This window comes from Mercenaria mercenaria, chromosome 12 (genome assembly GCF_021730395.1).
Source record: "Mercenaria mercenaria strain notata chromosome 12, MADL_Memer_1, whole genome shotgun sequence".
Lineage (NCBI taxonomy): Eukaryota > Metazoa > Mollusca > Bivalvia > Venerida > Veneridae > Mercenaria > Mercenaria mercenaria.
The window spans coordinates 43,897,499-43,918,768 of record NC_069372.1 but is presented as its reverse complement, the minus strand read 5'-3'; the positions used below and the strand labels follow the sequence as shown (position 1 = coordinate 43,918,768).

Below are 21,270 nucleotides of genomic sequence, written 5' to 3'. Positions count from 1 at the left end.
TAAAATTTTCTTCAGTAATAATATCAATGTAATTGATTCTTAATAATTTGGGGCCTCCGTGGCTGAGTGGTTAAGGTCGCTGAGTTCAAATCACTTGCCCCTCACCGATGTGGGTTCAAGCCTCACTGGGGGCGCTGAATTCTTCATACGAGGAAGCCATCAAGCTGGCTTACGGAAGGTCGGTGGTTCTACCCAGGTGCCTGCTCGTGATGAAATAATGCTCGGAGGGGCACCTGGGGTCTTCCTCCACCATCAAAGCTGGAAGTTGCCATATGACCTATAATTGTGTCAAAGCGACGTTAAATCCAACAAAATAAATAAATAGTAATTTGAAATACATTTAAATCTGGATATTGATTATAATGATGTACAATGATGACTTATGCCAACCTACTTACAGGGACCAAGACAAAGTGCTATGACATTTTATCAACTATTTTACATTCAAGACGTATTGGCATAGGCAAAGGCATTCCTTAAAATGAACGAGTATGTCAAATCGGATATAATTATGCCACAGGGAATAATTCACTCTGCCTGCAACCACATAAAATTATTCTGTGGGACTTATAACCTCCTTGTTGTGTTTATTTATGTTAATCAAAAATTCAAAACACCTTTATGCTGTATACTGTTATGGATAGCAATCTGTGTTCAAATCTGTATCCAGAAAGGTTATAGCTAGTCTGTGTTCAGACCGTATGTTTGTTCAAAGGAGATAACTCCTAAGGCTATTCAAATTTTGTATATTTATGTCCCTTATCTTCTCAAAACATAGATAATCAGATCCAAGACTGATGAAGTCAGAATATTTTACGGAATTTTTTTTTTCTAAAATAAAAAAGATTATCTAGTCGGTAGCCAGACTAGGTTATAGCACAAAATATTACAGTTTCATAACTACAATATCATTATCAAAAATACTGCAACCCGATTTATTAGTTTTTGTAAGCAAAACATCTCCTGATCAATACATATTACTTTCACAACTAGAGCTATCACTAAAGGTGATGAATGTACCCCCTGCATGCACTGACACAGTACATTGCAATTTGATGCACACAAGATTGCATAATTATGTGGACTGTATGTATATAGACTGTATGTATACAGTATAGTAACAAAAAACAAAGTCCCATAACTATGCAGAATATTTATCTAAAAAAATGTAACATGCACCATGCACAACTAGGGTTGGTACTGATCACTTGTGTGAAGTTTCATTAAATTGTGTGCAAGGGTTTGGTAGATTAGGCATGCACAAGATTGCATATGCAGACTGTATGTACATAGTATGTTAACAAGAAACAAAGTCCCATAACTGTGCAATTTTTGTCGCTGAAAGAACTTAACATGCCCCATGCACAACTACTGTTGTTACTGATCACTTGTGTGAAGTTTCATTAAATTGTGTCAAGGGGATGAGGAGAGATGGTGCGCACAAGATTGTGTCTATGTATATAGTATAGTAACAAAAAACAAAGTCCCATAACTCTGCAAATTTTTTTTTCTGAAAGAACCTTACATGCCCCATGCACAACTACTGTTGTTACTGATCACTTGTGTGAAGTTTCATTAAATTGTGTCGTGGATGAGGAGAGATGGTGCGCACAAGATTGTGTCTATGTATATAGTATAGTAACAAAAAACAAAGTCCCATAACTCTGCAATTTATTTCTCTGAAAGAACCTAACATGCCCATGCACAACTACTGTTGTTACTGATCACTTGTGTGAAGTTTCATTAAATTGTGTCAAGTGGATGAGGAGAGATAGTGCGCACAAGATTGTGTCTATGTATATAGTATAGTAGCAAAAAAACAAAGTCCCATAACTCTGCAAATTTTTTTTCTAAAAGAACTTAACATGCCCCATGCACAACTACTGTTGTTACTGATCACTTGTGTGAAGTTTCATTAAATTGTGTCAAGGGGATGAGGAGAGATGGTGCGCACAAGATTGTGTCTATGTATATAGTATAGTAACAAAAAAAACAAAGTCCCATAACTCTGCAAATTTTTTTCTAAAAGAACCTAACATGCCCCATGCACAACTATTGTTGGTACTGATCACTTGTGTGAAGTTTCATTAAATTGTGTGAAGGGGATGAGGAGAGATGATGTGCACAAGATTGTGTCTATGTATATAGTATAGTAACAAAAAAACAAAGTCCCATAACTCTGTAAATTTTTTTTCTAAAAGAACCTAACAGGCCCCATGCACAACTACTGTTGGTACTGATCACTTGTGTGAAGTTTCATTAAATTGTGTCAAGGGGATAAGAGATGGTGCGCACAAGATTGCGTCTACGGACAGACGGACGGACGGACAGACAGACAACCTGAAACCAGTATACCCCCCCTTACAACTTTGTTGTCTGGGGGTACAAAAAGAGAGCTTTCTCACCAAGGCAGATACACAGCTTATACCACACTAACATACACTAGACTGCCAAATCTTACAGTAAACTTGTAATTCTGTATCAAAGTCAATATAAATAACCCATTAACATACATATTTCACTATAATTACCTAAACAATTATTCAAGTTCTTGTCTGAGCAATCTGAAGTTGTTCCTTCATAACAGTGAATGCCAAATACAGTGAAACACCGCTCGCTCGAGGTCGCAAGGGGATGAGCAAAATGCTCGAGTTATCCATGGTTTCGAGCGACCCGAACATTGACCAACATAAGTAGAAAATAGAATTTTGTTTTACCAGTTGTCATCGGGATCATTTACAGAGTAAATGGTGATGCGTAATAATAACATACTTGTGACATTTAGAAAAAAAACGTATTAAAAACGTTATCTATGATAGACGTTTCAATATGTAATTTGTAAATGGCACATATTAAGAAGCAACTAGGACTTTTAATTTTCATTTATCAACAAGTGCATATCAAAATTATCGTCTCAATTTTATGAAAAGTCTATATCATTTCCTTTATTTGCATGCAAACAAGTGCTGATTAAAATACTAAGATTTCATAACGATCAATTATTGATTACTTAAAACTTCTTTTCTGCGAGAAGATCCCGCAGAAAAGAAGTTTTAAGTAATCAATAATTGATCGATATTTGATCAACAGAACTTTTCTTTAACCTTTTATCAATAATTAATCTCATTAATCAGATCAAATATACCGACAAACAAACATTTAGGATAGTAGTAGAATAGACCACACAATTCTCACGGCGTGTGAAAATTTTTAATTAACCGATACATTCTGACCACCGAAGGTGTGAAAAATTTTGACACCTCTGCTCGAGTTTGCCAGAAGAAGCAAATAGTAAATTAATACATAGGGACCAGATGTCATGCTCGAGCGATCGAGTTATCGATGCTCGACCCAGCCATGGTAATTTCACATAGAAAATAGAAGGAAATCGGCCGGGACCACATGAATTGCTCGAGCGAGCCCGGGTACTCGAGTCATCGATGCTCGAGCGAGCGGTGTTTCACTGTATCAATTTTCAAGTGCTACTGATACTAGTTTCCATCAGAAGCTACAATCAATTTCCAATTATTTTCAAGTGTTTAATATAGTGGACGCAACTTGACCCCGATGGTTGACCTTTGTATCATAATAAATAATGAGGCACAACCTATCATTGAAAAGGAGTGTACATAAAACATGAGCTGCATGAGAAAAGGGAAATATAAATTTGTGTAAGTTAGTGTATTGGAAGGTTTTAACTGATCAAATGTAAGTATATAGTCTTTGATACCGCAATGTATACGGACTAATTCCATATAAATATACACAGCTACCCTAAGCACCCTTGATTTCTACAATGAAATAATCGATATGAATAATCAGCCTAAGGTCAACCATCGCGGTCAAGTTGCGACTACTATACTGACCTATAAATTCCATTAGGAATTAGAATTTTCAAGTGTTACCGGTACATAGTTTCCATCAGGAACTAGAATCGGTTTTCAAGTGTTACAGGTACAAAGTTTCTAATAAAAACAGTTCTAGAATCAATTTCCAAGTGTTACAGATATTCCTATTAGGATCTAGAATCAATTTTCAAGTGTTAGGTATACATAGTTTCCATTAGGAACTAGAGTCAATTTTTAAGTGTTCCATATACATAGATCCCTCTTGGAACTAAAACCAATTTTCAAGCTTTCTAGATACACAGTTTCCACTAGGAACTACAATCAATTTTAAACTGTTACTGATACAAAGTTTCCAACGGCAACTATCGTATTTGGGATATTTTCTGTTGAAATCCCAACATAAATTTCTGTCATAAAGCACCTGATGGCTATTTCTGAAGAACAGCCTTTTTCATGCCTGAGAACTAGGACCAAAGTTTGTTGCAAATATCTATGTAGGTCTTAGAGTATCAAGTCTTTGTTCTCACTTCTTCCTCAGTGAATAACCTGTAAAACAAAAAATAAAGGTTTCACCCTTGAAAAAGCTGAAACGGCTTACGTATTTTTAATAAAAGAATCTCATTTCTACCAGAAGTTAACAACAGCTTGACCTTAAGGTTTCGATGGAGGCCTTGAGAAACAAAAATCAAACAACACCAAATCATAGAAAGAAAGAGTTGTTTGACATGAAAATTGAACAGCATGTAAAACATGTATATTACTTTACGAAACAAGTGTCAGTATACTGATATAAACATTGAATTCCGGAAAAGGGCTGCCTAAAGGGGCTCCACTTCCGGACAGTTCAACGCCTTTAAAAACTCACCATTTTCAAAGAACAGTTACACATGTTCGTTTTGATGCATTTGCAATAGCGTGCGAGTGGTGAAATTTCGCATAACAAGGTGGAACACAGTTTTCAGCAATTGTTTATCTTTATTTATTTACAAATGGCATTCATTTTCAAAGGGAGACAACTGTTCCCGATTATTTTAAGTACAAATGACATTCATTTTCAAAGGGAAACAACTTTTTCCGATTATTTTAAGTAATCTTTGAGAAAAAGTTGTCTCCCTTTGAAAATGAATGCCATTTGTAAAGAAAAAAAGATAAACAATTGCTGAAAACTATGTTCCACCTTGTTACGTGAAATTTCACCACTCGCACGCTATTGCAAATGCATCAAAACAAACATGTGTAACAGTTCTTTGAAAATGGTGAGTTTTTAAACGCGTTTAACTGTCCGGAAGTGGAGCCCCTTTAGGCAGCCCTTTTCCGGAATTCAATGTTTATATCAGTATACTGACACTTGTTTCGTAAAGTAATATACATGTTTTACATGCTGTTCAATTTTCATGTCAAACAACTCTTTCTTTCTATGATTTGGTGTTGTTTGATTTTTGTTTCTCAAGGCCTCCATCGAAACCTTAAACCTTCAGACCAGGTTCATGCGCTCTGCACATAGTCTCATAGCCATCTACCTATATGCCAAGTTTAGAATCAATGCCTTTAATGAATATGAAATTATGCTCCGGATGCGAATTATGACTGATGGACGGATAGACAGACAGATGCAAGCACCATCACATATCCCGTTTTTTTTCAAAATTGGCGTATAAAAAGTGAAACACATTTTCTATTTTAAGCACATGTGTAACAATGACCTTGACCCAATATCTAACCTCAGTGACACTGACCTTTAAGATAATAATATGACCCATAACTACCAGAGAGCTGCCCCTTATCAAAACAAACACCTTATGTAAAGTTTGATAATATGGGCAGTAGTTAAGATAGAGTGAAGTTGAGAAGCTTGCCACTGGGGTACAACAGTTCCTCTTATTCTTTTAACAGATTGAGTAGCTTTTTTGTCATTATTTGTTATTCTGCTTTAATATTTGTAAAAGTTTCTTTCACAACGCTTGTTAAAATTCATGCCCTTTGCCCCAATATTAGCGAAAAGAAATGACTGCAAATATTTCCCAGTTTACAGTATTGCACCTTGTAACAAATGAAAATCAAGAAAATTAAATTATTTTTACACTAAGGCCTAAAAAAATATTGTTTCCGATACACCGACCTACCAAAAAAAGTTGCCGTGACCCTAAATGTTTTTACAGCATTGTTAAGTTTTCTTCGATATTTCTTTTTTGATTTTTAAGGCCTAATGAGGCATAAAATATCACCCATAATCACATCATAAAATTATGATGTTGCACAAGTATTAAAATACCTACCTCCATACATAATAAATGAAATATCTAATACTCACGTCTACCAGAAGCATCAGTTTCTGATTCCTTTTTAGGAGTATGCACAACTGGAGTTGACAGCCTGCAAGTAATATTACATAATAAATCTGTTTATAGATTAAATTTGTATCAAGAAATTATGCACGACATCTGCAGTGGAGATATTACGAAACAAGATGAGATGACTCGCATAACCTGTCACTGGTACAATATTTGAGCCGCACCATGAGAAAACCAACATAGTGCGTTTGCGACCAACATGGATCCAGACCAGCCTGCTCATCCGTGCAGTCTGGTCAGGATCCATGCTGTTCGCTAATGGTTATATACAATCCCAAACACAGTCTCCATGCAAGCTACCTATATACCAACTTTTAATTTGAATCGGTCACTTCTATCTCAAGTTATTGAGTGGAAATTAAGTCACCAGCCCACCCACCCAGACATCCGCTAATCTAACTAGAACTGTCACAGAAGTGACTCATACCCCCACCATATGGTCTTGTCACAGAAGAATGGCAACCATAAGGAATCTTAAAAATACTTTGGAGTACTTCATCCTGGGCTTCCACATATAAGTAATACTAGTATAATACTCGTATAGTAATACTAGTAAATATATTAAATCTCTAATATAAGAGATACACTAAAAGTGAATACAAAAAAGTGTCTTACCGACCCATGTTACCACGGAAAAATGTTTTTACTTTTTACTTAGGACTTATAATAAAAAAGTTAGAAAAATACCTAAAATATTGAAAATCTAAAAATAGAATTTCTAAAAATAGACTAATTCCTGGAATTTAAGGCGAAGAAATTCAGTACAAAGGTTAAAAAAAAGTTACTTCCCTTTGGCTCTAAGCCAATCAGAATGAGATATAGTGAAAATACATCAAAATTAACCTTAAATTCTAGGTAAAAGGGGACACAATTCAAGAAAAATAGTGTCAGAGTTATGCACCTTGTGTCACATGATGTGGGTGATGAGGTGGAACATGTATTTTAAGTCTGAATCAAATCCATTCAGTAGTAATTGAGATATAGTGAAAATACATCAAAATTAACCTTAAATTCTAAGTAAAAAGGGGCATAATTCATGAAAAATTGGTGTCAGAGTTATGCACCTTGTGTCACATGATGTGGGTGATGAGGTGGAACATCTATTTTAAGTTTGAATCAAATCCATTTAGTAATAATTGAGATAATAGATTTCGGGACGGGACGGGACGGGACGCGACGCGACAAAACTGACTCCTATATACCCCCTCAAACGTTTGGTGGGGGTATAATAACCATTTTTGAAAACCTGGTAAAAAATCAATATTCCTACACTTTGGGGAAGTACTTGAACATTTGCTTTTAAGCTAAAAAGAAATTTTTATAAATGATAAATTTGTTTAGTTGCTATCTTTAACATTGATTGTACGAATGTTTTCATTCAATATTTCTATTTTACTATATCATTTCTGTATCATGAAACAGGCCTATGATACAATATGCGTATGGCCAGACTAATGTATCGTGATACATTGAATTTCAATATACTGTTAACGCTTACCTTTTAGATTTCTTGTCTGCCCCAACAACAGGCTGAAATAACAAACAAGGAGTCTGTTTTACAAGTTCTGTTTTTGCTAGCACAAACATTTATTTCAAAGAAAACTCAAAAGTAAATTCTGAACTAGAAGATGCTTTTGTAGAAAAGTGCATGTCTCCCCCAATGCATAGTCATATAGGCAGGAAGTCAATAGGGGACAGGAGTAAAAGTCTAAGCAACACTGGTGCCTGGATGCAATAGGAATCATCTACTTGGCATGTCCAATCATTCCACAAAGTTTCAACATTCTGGGCTAAGTGGTTCTCAAGTTATGAACTGGAAACTGTTTTCCATGTTCAGGCCCCTGTGACCTTGACCTTTAACAGAGTGATCCCAAAATCAATAGGGGTCATCTACTATGCATATCCAATCATCCTATGAAGTTTCAACATTCTGGGTCAAGTGATTCTCAAGTTATTGATCGGAAATGGTTTTCCATGTTCAGGCCCCTGTGACCTTGACCTTTGACGGAGTGACCCCAAAAACAAAAGGGGTCGTCTCCCCCATAAGCGCTGCCATCCTATGATGTTTGAAGGTTCTAGGTCAAATGGTTCTCCAGTTATTGATCAGAAATGAAGTGTGACGTATGGACGGACAGGGCAAAAACAATATGTCTCCCTCAGAAGGTGTGTGTGTGTGTGTGGGGGGGTGGGGACATAATTAAACAGAACATTATACTGCGTCAAATATGGTATAAAAAAAAAATAAGTGTACTGAAGAGTAATATCTATGACTGTTTAATTTTTGCTAATATTTCCAAAGAATGCCTAAAGAAAATTAAAAATATTTGTGAATATTAATCAGCATCATGTCTTAAAACATCAAACACAAGTATTTTTTTTTTGTAAATTCTTAGCTGTTAACAATGAAGGCGCTTTATAGTTACCTAGTATATGGAAACTATCCAATTTACAGTATTACTGAATGAGCATTTAAAATATTAAGTGATGCCTCAAGTCCTATGTTTTAGCTACTTAATCTCAATATACTGGTAGGTAAGACAGTACTCTTGTCTGAAAATAAAGGTAAATAAATGTAAATTCAACCCATCAATTAAAGAGAACGGCCTCACCTTTTTTTTTGGAAATGACACTTCTGAATCGGTTGAATTGTTGCCTGCACTACTTTCAACTGCCAGCTCTCCAGATAGCGGTCTTTTCCTAGTCCCCCGTAAGTTGTCAACATTCTTCACATTCTTTTTAGTGGTTGATGCTGAACCCTTCCTCTGCCTTGCTAACTTGCCAGGTGGAGTACTTAGTAAATTACCTGGTTCTTCTTCAACTGGTGCAGGAATCTTGTCTTTGACTGCTGGAAATCTATTTCCTCCTTTTGACCTTCTACTTCTTCTTGTTTCAACATCTGATTGGTCAGTTGTAGCATCTGTCTCGCTGTTCCAATCATAAATCTTTTTCAAATCAGTTTTGCTTTTTACCGCTTTTTCCTTTGTAGCTACTGATTTTGCAGTTTCAGGTACAGTTTTCGTTGCAGAGCGAAGACGTTTTGGACGAGCTGGACCATCAATGTCAGACTCCTTCTCAGAATCATCTATCAATTCTGACATCCCTCTGCTTCTTGCGACTCTTTTCTTTGTTGAAGCATCTTTAACAGGTTCAGTGCTCTGGTCTGGTGAATCTTTAATTCTCTGACTTTGTCTCTGCCCTTTCTGTGGTGTACTTTCATTCTTTTTCTTTTGCAAAGTCTTGGAATCTGAACTAGAAGGTATACAAGGTGATTTGCTCTCTACAGCACTAGATTTTGTACTTTCTGGTTTAAGATGGGCACCAATATCTGGAATCATAGAAAGATCTTCATCACTTTCAATGCCTGATGTAGGTACACCTGTTTCTTTTTTCTTGGAGACTTTAATATCCGATACTGTCCTCGACTTCTTTTGGCTTGATGGAACAAAATCCTCGCCCGAATCAGATTGGTTCGTCTCCTGTGTATGTTTCATGGCTGGTGACTTATTTTTTGCAGCCGATTCACTTTTTGCTGGTGTCAGTTTCTTCTTTTTACCTGATTTTGGAGTTTTTACCAAACTAGTATTTCCAGGTGTTTCTGGAGATTTCTTTGTACCTGACTTCGGAGTGGTATTTGTGTCTGTCTTTCCTTCTGGTGTTTTTACATTTTCTTTCCTTTCACTAATATTTCTTTTAGCAGACTGCGGAGTTTTATTCTTTGTTTTAAATTCTACATTATGTTCTTTATCTATTTTCTCTTTTGGAGATAAATCTTTCTTACCTGATATATCACTCTCTGTGTCACTATCACTCACTATGTCAATTGTATCAGCTTTCTTTTTTGACACATTTTCACTTTCAGGACTTTTTTTATTGTTTTTATTTGTATTACCAACTGCACTCTTAATTGGAGTGACTGATTTTTTATCAGGAGTGCCAGGAACTGAAATTCGTGTTTTTGAACCACTATCTGAATTTTCAGAAACCTCTAGTGAAGGTTTAGCCTCTGTTTCAGAACCAGACTGAACTGCTTCAACAGGACTTCTCAACTTGCCAGCTTCATCATCTGATGCTGTTTTATGTGGAGTTATCTTTTCTTTCATTTTCAATGGACTTTTCTTTGGTGATGGAGTGTTGCTAACAGATTCTAAACATTCAGATGTCTTTGACTGTTTTTTTCCACCTTTTCTTGGTGAAATGTTAAGTTTTTCAGAAGGTGCAGTATTTCCCGATGTATTTGCATTAGACACACTGTTTTCCTGTATTTTGTCTTCACTTATTTTTTGTTCATTATTTTCATCACCATTTAAATCAATTATTTCCACTCCACTTTGTTTTCCAGAATTTTCAGTATTGCCAACTTTTGACGGTGTTTTTACCTTTGGTGCATATTTCACTGGAGACTTCACCACATCTGTGTTTCGAACATCAGATGCCACATCACCTAAACTTTTCTTCCTCTCTTTTTCATTTAATTTCATTTTTCTAGGACTTGATTTATCACTTGAGTCAGATTTTAATTTTCTTTTTTTTTCTGGAGATTTCAGTTCTTTAGACGAGACTTCTAATTCGTTCTCTAAAGACTCCACAGAATCATCTGTGAACATAGATTCATTGAGCTTCTCTTTGCCTTTAGACACAGATTTCCTTGTACTTGGAGTTCTGATCTTTTCTTTTATTTCTTCAACAATCTCAAAAATTTCTTCTGTTGATTTTGTTCTCTTTCCTGGGTCCTCATCTGCTGCACCTTCACCTTCACTTTCAATATTTTCAGCATCTGTAAATAAACTAACTGAGCCAGATACTTCTTTAACAACATTTGACTTTTTTGGTGTTTTTTTGCCTTTGATGGCTTTTTCAATAAATTTTTCTTCAATAGATCTGGTGTTCATTGCTTGTGTTTTGTTCTTCTTTTCAGGAGTTTGTTGAAATACATCCTCATCACACTCCTCTTCTGCATGCATTTTTGAAACTTTGCTTTGACTTTTTTTAGGACTTTTTCCAACTCTTTCACCAGTATCATCCTTTCCTGCAATAGAACTTATCACATCCTTCTTTTCACCTGACAAAGACTTCTTTGATGCTTTTTTTGACTTGTCTTTGAATGTGTCCGACCCCGATTCTGATGCGGCTTTGTAAGATGACTCTTTGCATTCCCCTCCAATATACTTTGCTGTGTTATCCAGTTCTGCTCCTTCTACAGTTGAGTTCTGGTCCATTTCAGATATATCTGATGTTGTAATTTCAACTGTCTCTGAGTAATTTGTTAAAGTTGACAAACCCGACATGCAGCTGAGACTAGTTTCAGACATAACACTTTCCTCTGCTTTCCTTGTATTTATAGGAACTGGACTTTTCTTTAACAGCTGTTTTCTTGGCGACCCAGTTTTCTGTAATTTTTTTGGCGAACTGACTTTTGATAAAGCCAGTCTGTTTTGGTCAGATCTGTCTTTATTTATTTTCTCTTCTGAAACAGTTGCTTTTTCTTCCAAATTACTTGCATTTGAATTTTCATCAGGTTCAAGAATAATATCGACTATTTCTACACTGCTTTCATGAACAGAACTTAATTCTTCATCTTCATTAGTACTCTCAATTGCATTGTCCTTATCGGCACCTTTAGAAAGTTGAGAGGTACTATCATCCTTTGTCTCTAACTCATTATCTGAATCAGTTATGCTGATTACAGTTTCAGAAAAATCAATTTCATCTCTAGATCCCTTATCTATTCCTTTAGTATTTGAAGCAGATACTGTCTCCAGCAAACCTTTTTCAGCTTTTATGTTTTGCTTTATTTTTACAGTTGAATCTGACATATCCTCATCCTTTTCTGGACTTTTCATGGATTTTGCTTTTGTTTTTCTTGGTGTAACCTTTCTAACAACACTTTTGACTTTGTGATCATCTTCTGATGCTGAAGTGACAGAGTCACAGAAATCTTCTGTTTTCTCTATTGCTGAAATATCGGAATCATCCGTCTCATGTTTCCTTCCATTCTTTCCAATTTTGTGACGTTTTCGTTCTTTATTTGGAGTTGATGAATTTGATTTTGTCCATCTAGCTGACTTATCAGAACTGTTGCTTACTTTACTATCATTATCTTTAATTGTATCTTCACTCACTTCACCTCCGATTGTTTCTTCACCTTCAGATAGAGAGCTAACTGATGTTATTGAGATTATTTCTGATTGAAGGAACTTCTGATCCTCTGGGTCTTTGACTTTCTCCATGACGAATTTTGGGTCAAGTGTGTAGGTCTGTGGTGAATTTATTCCATCCTCTAACACTTTTGTATCAACAAGTTTTTCTACATCTTCTACAGTCTTCAATACAATCGGCTTCAGCTTAGTACTCAATTCTTTAGTAGAACCTTTCCTGCGCTTTTTCTGTGAAGAAATCTTCGTGTTTGGTTCTTCAGTTACTTGTCCGTCTGCCTGAAATAAAGTAACAATGCGCTTGAATACACTGATAAACTTAATACATGATACTGAGCTAATGGTAAACATTATGCATTTTCTAACTGGCAAACTGTACAAAGCAGTTCTGTGGCACTATGAAGTTCATTTATGTCTAAGAAAGAATTTATGAAAACTTAAGAAGCATTCCTCTCCTAAAAGAATTTAATTACACAACATTCACACACCTAATCAAACATCCTGTCACTATTTATAACCCTTATCATATTAAGTTTAGCTTGTTTAAACGATCAGTCACAGTTTCGGTCTTTAAATACTTAACATAATTAGATACAAAATGTATGTTTCTGACATTGAAAAATTACAGAACAGTAAAAACCAAAATTAACAAGGCAGTCTGAAAGATAGCTATATTCCCCGCCATTGTTATGAATAGTGAAAGGGTTTATGGTATTGTGTGGAACCATTAAACAATCCAGTTGTGACCTTGACCTTAAGCTGGCAGAGGTGAATTTTAAATTCTACACACTGTCTTAATAAACTGAATATGACAGCCAAGTCATATTAAAGTCCTTCACAGGGTTAAGGAGATACAGAGCAGACATAAAATGGAAGGCTCAAACCTTTGACCTTGAGTTGTGACCTTGACCTTGAGCCAACAAGGCTGACTCTTGAGTTCTGCACATCGTCTTGATGAGGTGATTAATTGACCCAAGTTTCATGAAAATCCTTCAAAGGGTTTAGGAGATACAGAGCGGACAAAAAATGAAAGGCTCAAACATTTGACCGGGAGTTGTGACCTTGACCTTAAGCCGACATGGCTGACTAATGGGTTCTGCACATCGTCTTGATAAGGTGATCAATTGACCCAAGTTTCATGATGATCCTCCAATGAGTTTTGGAAATAGAGCGGACACAAAACTGAAGGCTCAAACCTTTGACCTCGAGTTGTGACCTTTACCTTGAGCCAACATAGCTGACTCATAAGTTCTGCACATTGTCTTGATGAGGTGATCATTTGACCCAATTTTCATGATTATCCTCCTAGTTTAGGAGTTACAGAGCGGACACGAAATGGAAGGCTCAAACCTGTGGCCTTAAGTTGTGATATTGACCTTGAGCCGACATGGCTGACTAATGGGTTCTGCACATCGTCTTGATAAGGTGATCATTTGACCCAAGTTTCATGATTATCCTCTAAGGAGTTTAGGAGATACAGAGCGGACACGAAATGGAAGACTCAAACCTTTGACCTAGAGCTGTGACTTGACCTTGAGCCTACATGGCTGACTCATAGGTTCTGCACATTTGACCCAAGTTTCAAGAAAATCCTTCAAAGGGTTTACGAGATAGAGATCGGAAACAAAATGTTACGGAGAAAGGATGGAAGGACGGAGAGTATTCCTATAACCCCACCACTCGTGGTGGGGGATTAAATATTTCTTAAAGGAGCAGTCTGAGAAAAAACCACATTCCCCATTACTGTATTTCATATGATCTTAGACAAAGGTGTTCCCAAGATATCGAGAAAAGTTGTTCTTGTACAATCAGTGTGACCTTGACCTTAGGTTTCAAAATGAAATGGGCCATCTTCTGCCCATAAGCAATGTGCCTACCAAGGTTGCTTATCATATGTGAAGACATTCTCAAGAAATGAAGCAGAAGCTACAGTCAATGTGACCTTGACCTTTGATCTCAAAATCAATAGGGGTCATCAATTTCCCATGAGCAATAAGCCAATTAAGTTATAAGGAAAATAAGGCAAAGCATTCTTAACTTCTGAGCAAAGACTAAACTATTAACTTAAGGTAGTTCTGCATGTTTGATAAACTGGCAGTGATGGATTAACATCATTATCTGGAAAAAGAAGAGTAAAGTCTGGATTCAGCTTTCAGAAATGAAAATAATTTTATGAATTAATTGCAACTTATGAGAAAATTGATTACAGTGGCATTGTTACTTTATAAGTTAAAATGTGATATTAAAACATCTGATACATTAAATAATTCAAAATAATCTCTTAAAATTAGCGTGAAATGTGCAGTTCACTTTAATTAATTTAATCAAATATCTCAAATATAAGCACATACCTGTTCGATTCGTAAATTCGGCCACTTTTTGCGGTTTTTCATAAATACTTCTTTTGTTTTACAATTGATTTGTACAAAATTTCTACCATATGTGCTTTAATACAAGCAACATTGATTATTATCATTAACGGCCGTTTACAGTATGGTAAACAATACAACTGCGTTTAAAATAACAAGACAGGTTTAGCCTCCACATTTTGCCTTCTAGAGGTTGTAAATATTCAGTCACTTTTTAAACATAAAGTTAGTTGTATTTTCAACATTTTCTTGGAAATAAATCGATGCTATAGCCAAAATTGTTCTTTTTTTAACAAACTGCAATCAATTTTCAATAGCATACCTCGTGGGAAATATTTGCCAACAGAGATTTAAAAAGCGCCTGTCATCCTTCTCACACCAGCATGACATAGTTTAATTTTTACGTCACGGTTAATCACACATTCTAGCATAAAACTGCTGTTCTTGTCACTTTTCGGGGGTGTTTCAACAGGAGAGTAAAGAGAATCTCTTGCTCACATGCTATTATAACACCTTTTTATATATGCGCGTTCCGTGGCAAAGCATAAACGTATTACGGCCCCAAAACGGATGATTCAAAAGGAAATGACGTCAACGTGAAAAAACAACGTAGACATGGAAATTCAATGACGTTGAGGGACAATATATTCATTTTCTTGGTTTTAACACGTTTTATGCTAGTTAGCGCATGTTCTTTTTGTGTTATAAAGTTTAGATTTGAATTAACCCTTGCCAGGCCTCAGCATAAACGAGCGCGTGCAATGACGTCACACGACCCGCGAGACAAAATATTTGCTATTTAGAGTACACAACTTTAGGGAAGGACAACTTTTTTTCTAGTCACCTCAACTTGTTGTTTTTGCCGACTTTGTAGCTAGCGCAAGTGCTTGTGATGACAGATATGCGTTCTCAAGCATCTTGCTCGAAAAAATGCTTTAAAGTGGGTGGCCGAATATTTACGACCTGGCCGAATTTACGACTCGAACCAGTATACATTTTATTTCACCACATTATAGGCCATATGTTTATTTACAACTGTGAGAAGATTCATTTAATTCTATATTTCAAAAAAAATTTCTATTCGCGAAAATGTTATGAAAGTTATGACATTCCCATAGACTCCCATTATGAAAAATTGCACGAGGTCCAAATTTTTCTAATCAGTCTAGCAAAAAATTAAGCACATGACCTCATCTTTTTATTGCTGAAGTTTTGAAAAATCAAGAGTTTAATCAAATTCTACATTGTAGAAAAAAATTCAATCTGAACGTGCAGAACTACCGTAACAGACGGAACAGAAAATGCAGAATGCTGATACCATTCATCATATCAGAAGAATTTCATTTAAAACATTTTTATGCAAAATACAGTATATACTGAGACTCCTCTAAACCAGAACCCCTGAAAAAAGAACCAAACAAATTATGCAGTCCCAAAATTTTCAGTTATTTAGTTAGAACAAGGAGCTGCGTTCAATAAACGCTTAATGCCCCCGGTGGCATCCTTGTCAATAGATTTTGCACCTAAGTCCAAAATGAGGTCAAGGTCAAGGTCAAACTGAGGTCAGGTGATGTTTGAAGATGAGGAATGGTCACAGGTTACATCTGCATTAGTATCAAGTCATTCTAGTAAGGGGTATTGATGCTAGACGAAACGGTCCCATTTGGTTAACCAAGAGATGGCCCATATAAAGCAACCTAAGTCCAAAATGAGGTCAAGGTCAAACTGAGGTCAGGTGATGTCTGAAGATGAGGAATGGTCACAGGTTACATCTGCATTAGTATCAAATCATTCTAGTAAGGGGTATTGATGCTAGATGAAACAGTCCCATTTGGTTAACCTCGTACGGACGGACCGGTCAATCACTAATGCCTCCCGCATCTGTAGATGCCGGGGGCATAAAAACCCTGTAAATAGGAATCCCTCTATTCTGGAAACCATACAACTGCTTCACATCAAACCTCTATAATATCAGTACACAAATAACTTGAAAACTGAACAACCTTTAAGGCAGTCTGAATAGTTTGAAACTTGTGACTTGAATTTACTTTTATATGACGAACCTGCTTTAGCTTCCACCTGTACTAAACAGACACTTGCCATTTGCAGCTGGTCAGTTAACTTCCCAAATTGACTTTTCGTTCTATGTTCAATCTGCCTTAAGCAGCCACACTGTGTCTCTCCCTAGGCTAGGTGCTTAATACAGGTTTGACTGTATTCCATAAAGTAATTAAAACCAGAACATCCAGATTGTAAATAATCAGCTTTCAATGTGATTACAATGTATATGACTATTTTATGATATGCAACAAACATTACACAGATGAAACACCTGTAAATGGCAACTCCTCCAAAAGAGACATTAATTCAAGTCCAGTAGCTGTTTTATATAGAAGCATTCTACAGTACCAGTAAATCAATATTGAGACTTTTTCACAAAATACAAGTTTCTTAATAAATCTGATAGTTTACTTTCACCGAAAAAACTAGAAAATGCTTTTGTAAAAAAGCGCATGTCTCCCCCAATGCAAAGTCCTATAGGCAAGAAGTCAATAGGGGTCAGGAGCGAAAGTCAAAGAGACACTGATGGTTGGCTGCAATAGGGATCATCTACTTGGCATGTCCAGTCATCCCGCTAAATTTCAACACTCTTGGCCTAGTGGTTCTCAAGTCACTGTTCAGGCTCCTGTGACCTTGACCTTTGATCAAGTGACCTCAAAATAAATAGGGGTCATCTACTCTGCATGTCCAATCATCCTATTAAGTTTCAACATTGTAGGTCAAGTGGTTCTCAAGTTATTTCCAAAAAATGATTTTATATGAACAGGCCACTGTGACCTTGACCTTTAATAGACTGACCCCAAAATCAATAGAGGTCATCTACTCTGCATGATCAATCATCCTATGAAGTTTCAACATTCTGGGTAAAGTGGTTTTTAAGTTATTGATCGGAACTGGTTATCAATGTTCAGGCCCCTGTGACCTTGACCTGTAACGGAGTGTCCCCAAAAACAATAGGGGTCATTTACTCTGCATGAACAATCATCCAATAAAGTTTCAACATTCTGGGGTGAGAGGTTCTCAAGTTACTGACCGGAAATGGTTTTCAATGTTCAGGCCCCTGTGACCTTGACCTTTCACAGAGTGACCCCAAAATCGTTAGGGGTCATCTACTCTGCATGACCAATCATCCTATTAAGTTTCAACATTCAGGGTCTAGTGGTTCTCAAGTTACTGACCGGAAATGGTTTTCAATGTTCAGGCCCCTGTGACCTTGACCTTTAATGGAGTGACCCCAAAATAGATAGGGGTCATCTACTTTGCATGTACAATCATCCAATGAAATTTCAACATTCTGGGTCAAGTGGTTCTCTAGTTATTGATCGGAAATGGTCTTCCATGTTCAGGCCCCTGTAACCTTGACCTTTGACGGAGTGACCCCAAAAACGATAGGGGTCATCTACTCTTTATGACCAATCATCCTATGAAGTTTCAACATTCTGGGTCAAGTGGTTCTCTAGTTATTGATAGGAAATGGTTTTCAATGTTCAGGCCCCTGTGACCTTGACCTTTGACAGAGGGACCCCAAAATCAATAGGGGTCATACTCTGCATGACCAATCATCCTATGAAGTTTCAACATTCTGGGTCAAGTGGTTCTCTAGTTATTGATCGGAAATGGTTTTCAATGTTCAGGCCCCTGTGACCTTGACCTTTGACGGAGTGACCCCAAAAACAATAGGGGTCATCTACTCCAGCAGCCCTACAACCCTAAGAAGTTTGAAGGTTCTAGGTCAAATGGTTCTCCAGTTATTGCTCGGAAATGAAGTGTGACGTACAGACGGACGGACGGACAGGGCAAAAACAATATGTCTCCTGGGGGAGACATAACTATGAATAAGTCCTTTAAAGAGAAGGTACAGTATTTTTCACTATATTCCTTTCCACAACATACTGCTTCACTGTGAGCCATATCTGAAGTTTACAATTATTGCAATATACACAGAGTAATAACTAGAAAATGCTTTTGTAAAAAAGCGCATGTCTCCCCAAATGCAAAGTCCTATAGGCAAGAAGTCAATAGGGGTCAGGAGCGAAAGTCAAAGAGACACTGATGGTTGGCTGCAATAGGGATCATCTACTTGGCATGTCCAGTCATCCTGCTAAATTTCAACACTCTTGGCCTAGTGGTTCTCAAGTCACTGTTCAGGCTCCTGTGACCTTGACCTTTGATCAAGTGACCTCAAAATAAATAGGGGTCATCTACTCTGCATGTCCAATCATCCTATTAAGTTTCAACATTGTAGGTCAAGTGGTTCTCAAGTTATTTCCAAAAAATGATTTTATATGAACAGGCCACTGTGACCTTGACCTTTAATAGACTGACCCCAAAATCAATATGGGGTCATCTACTCTGCATGTTCAATCATCCTATGAAGTTTCAACATTCTGGGTCAAGTGGTTCTCAAGTTATTGATCGGAAATGGTTATCAATGTTCAGGCCTCTGTGACCTTGACCTTTAACGGAGTGACCCCAAAAACAATAGGGGTAATTTACTCTGCATGAACAATCATCCTATGAAGTTTCAACATTCTGGGTCGAGAGGTTCTCAAGTTATTGATTGGAAATGGTTTTCCATGTTCAGGCCCCTGTGGCCTTGACCTTTAACAGAGTGACCCTAAAATCGTTAGGGGTCATCTACTCTGCATGATCAATCATCCTATGAAGTTTCATCATTCTGGGTCAAGTGGTTCTCAAGTTACTGACCGGAAATGGTTTTCAATGTTCAGGCCCCTGTGACCTTGACCTTTCACAGAGTGACCCCAAAATCGTTAGGGGTCATCTACTCTGCATGACCAATCATCCTATTAAGTTTCAACATTCTGGGTCAAGTGGTTCTCAAGTTACTGACCGGAAATGGTTTTCAATGTTCAGGCCCCTGTGACCTTGACCTTTAATGGAATGACGCCAAAATCGATAGGGGTCATCTACTTTGCATGTACAATCTTCCTATGAAGTTTCAATACTCTGGGTCAAGTGGTTCTCTAGTTATTGATTGGAAATGGTTTTCCATGTTCAGGCTCCTGTGACCTTGACCTTTGATGGAGTGACCCCAAAATCAATAGGGGTCATTTACTCTGCATGACCAATCATCCTATGAAGTTTCAACATTCTGGGTCAAGTGGTTCTCTAGTTATTGATCGGAAATGGTTTTCAATGTTCAGGCCCCTGTGACCTTGACCTTTAATGGAGTGACCCCAAAATCGATAGGGGTCATCTACTTTGCATGTACAATCATCCTATGAAGTTTCAACATTCTGGGTCAAGTGGTTCTCTAGTTATTGATCGGAAGTGGTTTTCCATGTTCAGGCCCCTGTGACCTTGACCTTTAATGGAGTGACCCCAAAAAAATAGGGGACATCTACTCTTCATGACCAATCATCCTATGAAGTTTCAACATTCTGGGTCAAGTGGTTCTCTAGTTATTGATCGGAAATGGTTTTCAATGTTCAGGCCCCTGTGACCTTGACCTTTGACGGAGTGACCCCAAAAACAATAGGGGTCGTCTACTCCAGCAGCCCTACAACCCTATGAAGTTTGAAGGTTCTAGGTCAAATGGTTCTCCAGTTATTGCTCGGAAATGAAGTGTGACGTACGGACGGACGGACAGGGCAAAAACAATATGTCTCCTGGGGGAGACATAATTAATGTTGCAAAACTTAAACCAATAAAATTCCAACTGAGTGCCACTGTGCAAAAACCAAAGTTAGGGTTTTTTGACCAGTATGGATCTAGATCTGGTCCCATACAGGTCCCTTAACCAGTTGCATACATAACCTGAAACTGATAATTAAACCCTGACACACACTAATCTGGATCCTTGTAAAGCCCTAACATTGCTTTTAGCAAAGCAGCGCACAATTAGGCAACCCTACTTTACGATTCTCATATCACATGGTGAGATAAAATTAATACACTATTACCTTCTTCCTCATCTTAAAATGCCCTAGAACAATTTACAGAATAATCTGTAAAATAAATTAACTATATCACAATTACGATAAAACTTGGAAACAAAAAGTCCCTACAACGTTAAAGAAACACTAAGCAAATTATTCAAAACGTTTTAATTGTAATTAGAGAAAACGTGTACCATACTGCTTAGTAACACAAAGCTGTTTCCTTCCCAACAGTTAGTTTTAACAATACAATGTAACAGCAGTGGTAACATTTCATATTCCTTTTTCTATTGATTTCTTAATTAATTCACTTTTCTAATGAGTTTCATATTGAGTTTATTTCTTTTTAATTTTGATTTTCTGTCACATTCTTTTATCTGTTCGACAACTAATATGGGCAAGAAACCCATAGAATTTGAACTCAACATGTGGTATCTTCCTTCATACACCATTAATTTTCCATATTCATTTTATCTCTATGATAATTTTAACATCTACATTAAAATGGTAACCCATGGTAAAACTAACTATATTTTCCAGTAAGCTGCTGCTATATTAACCCTTACCCTGCTGCAGGCGAATTTAACAGC

General features: G+C 36.9%; 1 protein-coding gene across 1 annotated transcript in view; it reads right to left on the bottom strand.

Annotated features, from left to right (window-relative positions):
* Nucleotides 1-3,170: 3,170 nt before the first annotated feature.
* The window catches only part of LOC123533953 (serine/arginine repetitive matrix protein 2-like), a 60,186-nt gene continuing 42,086 nt past the window's right edge, over nucleotides 3,171-21,270 (bottom strand). Inside the window, exons 13-16 of the mRNA XM_045315947.2 lie at nucleotides 8,809-12,630; nucleotides 7,698-7,729; nucleotides 6,160-6,221; nucleotides 3,171-4,394 (exon numbers count right to left, since the gene is read on the bottom strand). Of these exons, the coding sequence (XP_045171882.2) occupies nucleotides 4,372-4,394; nucleotides 6,160-6,221; nucleotides 7,698-7,729; nucleotides 8,809-12,630 (3,939 nt within the window). The 3' untranslated portion in view covers nucleotides 3,171-4,371. The remainder of the gene's footprint in view (nucleotides 4,395-6,159; nucleotides 6,222-7,697; nucleotides 7,730-8,808; nucleotides 12,631-21,270) is intronic.